At 37.7% G+C, this 5,830-nt stretch overlaps 1 protein-coding gene across 1 annotated transcript; it reads right to left on the bottom strand.

The window, feature by feature from the left end:
- Positions 1 to 210: 210 nt before the first annotated feature.
- On the bottom strand, positions 211 to 2,491 carry LOC125197048 ((-)-5-epieremophilene synthase STPS3). The gene is made up of 6 exons (XM_048095744.1): positions 2,355 to 2,491; positions 1,975 to 2,248; positions 1,514 to 1,886; positions 1,163 to 1,381; positions 940 to 1,078; positions 211 to 841 (listed from the first exon to the last, which is right to left on the bottom strand). Exons 1-6 carry the CDS (start codon positions 2,448 to 2,450, stop codon positions 299 to 301), a joined length of 1,644 nt encoding a protein of 547 aa, XP_047951701.1. The 5' UTR covers positions 2,451 to 2,491; the 3' UTR covers positions 211 to 298.
- Between the last annotated feature and the right edge of the window lie 3,339 nt (positions 2,492 to 5,830).

A 5,830-nucleotide genomic window follows, 5' to 3' on the forward strand; every position in this document is an offset into this window, starting at 1 on the left:
GTCTTACATAGACTGCATAGTAATTGAATGTGGACTAATGAAGTGTCTTTAATCAAAACCAAAATTGATTATATATAAATTTTATTAATTCTATCTTTAATCACATGCACTTATTGTTACCACACAACGACGGCGTTGTTGGGGGACGAATTGTTAACTTCCAAGGCATGTAGATGAGAAACCGAATTGTTAGAATCTACGAAGCCAACATACGTAAAATAAAACATTTTATTTGTATTATTATATTCTCATGAGAAGAGAAAAAAGGCCTTATAGAAGGCAAGAAGAAAGTAAACGTCTACATTTCAATAGGATCTACAAACAAAGCAATGATGTGTGGTTTCAGAACCTTTTCAGGTTGAGTGTAGCCATCTTCATTTCCTTTGTATGTAACATCAATGATGCGTTCAAGATTCAGAATCCGCATCAAAACATCTCTCGAATATGGAGATGGCCTCATACACTCCTCATTTATATCCTTCCATGCGTCTGTTGCTATTTCGAAGAATTTAGCGACCGCTTCTTCTATTGTGGCGCCATTGTCTCTCATGTATGACTCTATGCCTGTTGCACTCTGACCTCTTTCCTTTTCCACCTCATAAGTAGCTATATCATCAATGACTCGACATATGAGTAGCCCTGCCACAAGCATTTTAGGCTTCTCGCTTAGCCATTCGAAGTCTTCCTTGGTCGCAGATTTGTCCCCCAACAACGCCGTCGTTGTGTGGTAACAGTAAGTGCAAGTGATGAGGGCATTCTTTAGATACTCCTCAAATGGTGGTAAATATCCTTGTATGAACCATTTGGCCTCAACGTGGTAGCTTCTCACCAATTCCTTGAGCTATTTTAGAAATACAAATAATATTATCAGATTATATAAAATCATATGATATTTCTTAAGTGCATGTATAAAGGAATAATTAATATTTGAACTCATACAGATTCTATGGCATAGTGTGCAGCATATGATCTTCCTTCTTTAGCCAATTCTTCTTCAAATTGCTCATAGAGTTCCAAAAGAGCTTTATAGAATGGCTTCACATACTCAGGTAGTTTATCCATCTCTTCTATATTCCACCTAAAGAGTAAAGTAATTGATCAAGTTGTTCACCATCCAAGTCAAGAAGAGCTAGAAACAAAGTGTAGGTCTAAGTTAATTTACCTCTCAATTGCCTCAGTAAAAATGTCGAGTTCATCAATGACACCGTAAGCATCATAAGTGTCATCTATGATTGAGGTCAAGGCGATGGTTTTAGTGAGCATGACACGAGCACGAGAGAACTGTGGCTCATGGTATACTCCCATAGCCCAAAAGAAGCACTCCACCACTCTATCTCTTGCATATGGAAGTTTGGAGACTAGGTCCAATTCTTTCCACCACCTACACATATGTATATAAATGTACAACATAAATATTAATTAGTTTTTACAATATATTTAGAAGTATTGATAATAAATTAAAGGCCTCAGTCATCATATATATATATATATATATATATATATATATTATTACCTTGAGACTTCATGGAGCTCCTCCTTGTGTAGCATTTGCAATAGATTATAGTCCAATTTAGCAAACCTCAAGAGAGATTCATTCTTGTCTTGGTATTCTTCATAGATGGAGATAAAGTTACGAGCTTCGATTCTTGGATTTCCGTAGTGCAGAGGTTGAACTAGAGCATGCACAACCTGTTTGCTAAGTGGAGATTCAAGGTGTGGCGCTATGGACTTGAGAGTGGCAGTAGCAAATTCAAGCGCATCATCCAGTATAGTTTCTCCACGTGTTCTCAGGTACGAGGCTTCATACAGACTTAACAAACCCTTGCCGTCATTCTTAAGGCCTTCCTGGAATTTGCCATTCACATCGACCCATCTTGCAAAAATGTCTGCTTCACCAACAGTAATTAGCAAGTATATTAGTATGTTGATATTTTCATAGCTGTGAAATTAATTAAGAGTAAAAATGAGACGTACCAGAAGATAAACGGTGGCCATGTTGCCTGAATAATCGGAAATGAAGTGCAACAGTGTACAAATCATAGGATTCATCATCTCTATAATCTGTATTTAGATTGAAGAAATGGTGAAGTTTTTCTTCAATCTCCTTTTCAAAGTGATAAGAAATGCCAAGACGTTCGAGCATGTCAATAAGGTTCATTGCTTCAACCAGATTGCTTTCAGCAGCTGTCATCATATCAAAAACTTCTTTCTTACACTCCTCAACTGCATTAGAGTGTTTCTCTGCAGCCTATAAAGTAAACAATGAAGAAATCTTTTAGTGGAGTATATACTTAGTAATGTTTAATATATGATCATTGATAAAGGTTTTAGTATATATATAGTGAGGAATGTACCTTGGCACCACAATCCTGATTGATGAACTGATCGCCCCACAGGCTCGGGGAGAAATTGGCAACGGGGCGGTGAATATCTGCCTGTGTCTGAGACATTTTTTTTATGAGGAAGTTTGTATGTTGCAAAGAAGTTGAAGCAGAAGGTGATGGTGCAGTGGAAAATGAAGAAGCTGAGTGCTCTATTTATAATACAAAGTTGAGGTAGAATTTTCAACTGTTGGAGGCAGCCAACTTTGCCGATTGCTGTTTTTTTGGTAATATTGTTTTAAAGATTTTTAAGTTTTGTGACAGATTAGACTTATACAGTATACTCCATTAAATAAGTATATAAGACAGAATATTTGGGAGCCCGATAAAATTGACCCTAATAAAAAAAAAATAGCTCAAGCTCAATATTCATTCACCCACCTTAAAGAACAATATTAAGCTACTTGAAAATGCATAATTCGAGTTAAAAATTTATACTACTAGTAATTTATAATTTAAATATTAAATCCAATGCAATCGAATGAAAAAGTATCTCGATCGAAATCGAGTGGATTAATTAATGACCCAAAAACGAATGGACTGGTAAAAAAAAGGGATTGGACAAGGAAAAAGTTGGTTCGCAACAACAAATCTATTTTTATTTGTCTACTCATGACAGCATTTTTGTCTTTATTCATTGAACGAAACTATACTTTGGTAATTTCATAACGTGATTAACATTCTCTACTATACTGGGTGGGGCCCGTTCATCTACCTCCTCCTCTACTCTGTAACGTTTATTACTTTATGAGGATTTTCTCGTGGGGTAGGCATAGTAACTTAATTTATTACAAGTTTTGAGATTATAATATTTAGGGAAAACAATTTTCTCATTAATTGTAGGACTAATAATTCATATACAAAATACCCAGTAATCAATTTCACGATTTTAAAAAGAAAATTTAGAATTGACTTTTGTTTGGTGGGGTCTGCCCGTTGTTTCCACATGTGCAACTATAGTTACTTAGAACTTACAATGTCAATTTAAATATGATCCTCATGCGTCCTTCAAGTTAAGAATAGTCACTTGCTTTCCTTGATATGTAAGGAAATTCCATCGAATATGCTTTGACTAGTAGACTTAGACTAATAATTTATTTTTGGATGATGCATCACCTGATACATATTCCCTTCATTCTTTGTTAACATAGACATTTTCTTAATTAGGCTTAGAGATTAAGAGAATATATTTTATGTATTAATTTGAGAAATACTAAAATAGCAGAAATAGTATGTAATAAGTAAATAAAAAGTAAAATAAGAAAAAGAATAAAATTTAAAAAAATATTAAAAAGTTTACATAAATTGAAATTAATAGAACATCTCAAAAAAGAAATATAACTCTTGTTTTTTATAATTACCAAGGGTATCTACTGCTGGACTCAGTGATTATTCATCACGATGATTTGTAGGCACCTCAATGGGTGGAACATTACAAAAAAAATATAACTCTTTTTTTTTATAATTACCAAGAGTATTCACCGGCAGTCCAGTGAATATTCACCATGCTGATTTATAGGCACCTGAATGAATATAACAACTGGCCTAAAAATTTAAAATCGTCTCATATTCAAAGACAAGAATCGATCCCATAAAAATATCTCTTTCAGTACAGAATGAAAGGAGTACTATCAAAGTCCAAATTTTGTAATTAACACATTCTAAATTCTTTATTCTAAATGCAAATACTGACTTTTGATTTGAATCATGTCTATCATGAGAGAAGAAATAGAATAATGCACTCATTTCCTATTAAAAAGGAAATATCTCCTAAAATAAAATAATGTCATTTTACTTTTTTCAATTTCTTACTAAACTCTATTTTCATTAAATTTTATTTTCATTCATTTACAAAACAATACAACATAAAATCTCGTGTCGAAAATCCCAATGATTTGGGAATGGGATGCTGAGGCCTGAGAAAGTGAGAAGTACAACGCGGGTAGGCCAAAAGATGTTCCCGAACGTGATATGGAAACACTGGTCACAAGCAGATAAAGATGTGATGCAGTTTGGCGGCATCTTGGCCAGAAGATGTGGATTGAGTTTCCCTATGTATATTATTCTTTTGTAAGAGCGTTTAAATTTATTATTATTTGAAATTTAAACTATAAATAGTACTAGTATTCCATAGGTTCTATCTTAACTTTCATTTTGTGCGCTCATTTTAAAAAAAAGTAATACTCCCCTCATTCAATAGAAATAGTCGTATTTTTTTTTTCGTCCATCTCATAAAAATAGTCCATACTCCATAGCCATATATAACAACCTTTTTCTCCTTTTTACTACTCCATCTGTCCCATTAAAAATGAAACGTTTTCCTTTTTTGGCTGTCCCATTAAAAATGAAACGTTTCCTAAAATGGAAACAACTCTATCTCTACTTTTTCATCTCTCTTACTTTACTCTCTCTTCTTTCACTAACAAAACAACACTACATAAAATCCCGTGCCGATCCCAAATGTTGCATTTTAAGTGGGACGGAAGGAGTATATTATTTATGGTCCCACCATCATCCGTTATACAATTTCAAATACATTTTTCCCCTCTCTCTTAATTTATCAATTACGCATTAAAACCCGGTTTTTTCCCCCGCGCGGGCTTCCCGCAAAAAAAATTCAAAAACCCCCAAATTAAAAAATTTACAATTAAAATTCCCGTAGGTTTTCACTGGTTATGGGGCGCCATCAACGGGGAGGTGAAGCCCAACTATCTCCCGAGTGTCGATCCCATCCTTCAACATCCGCTTGTACAAGGGATTGCCCCGCATGCCACCTTTTTCCGCTTTGGCCCTGACCTCGGCCCCCAGTTCACGAGATTGCCGAGCCTTCCTGGAGTACCGGGGAAAGGGGCCCTTTCCCATTGGGCCTCTTGGGGGCCCGCCCGGGACTTCCCCAGCCATTTTGCTGGGGTTCCGCCCCACCGGGGGACCCCCGGCGGGAAGACGATTGACGGGGCGGGATCTTCCCTCGGGCCCAGGAGTTTTTGGGGGAAACCCACATTGCCGGGCCCTTTCCGGAGGCATTTACCTTTGCCCCCTTTTTGCCAGCCAGCCAACACCCGAGAAACTTGGGGGGACTCCGGAATGCTCCAGACGATCCTCTTTCTCTCGCCGCATTCCTCCTCCCCCGCCCCACCATCGGTTGCCGCACGCGAGCTAGTGGCCTTGCTCTTCCCCGGCCTCCGCATCCTCGCCGGTGGCGCTGCTGGCTGCGGGGCTGGCGACGTCCTCGGAGATATCCCCAACTTCTCAAAAGAGAACATCTCGATGCCAGGAACTGAGTCTCCAGGGGAGTACGTGTCTCCAGCGGAGTGCGCTGGGGAGAATCACTAGACAATAAATCCATATAGGGGCGATAGACATTGTTCCCAGGTAATTGGGGGACCCCTCGCCCGCTCCCTCCCGCAGCAGCAGGGCATCATCATCCGGGGATGCATTTGGGGCATCAT

Source organism: Salvia hispanica, chromosome 6 (assembly GCF_023119035.1).
Source record: "Salvia hispanica cultivar TCC Black 2014 chromosome 6, UniMelb_Shisp_WGS_1.0, whole genome shotgun sequence".
NCBI classification, from domain to species: Eukaryota; Viridiplantae; Streptophyta; class Magnoliopsida; order Lamiales; family Lamiaceae; genus Salvia; species Salvia hispanica.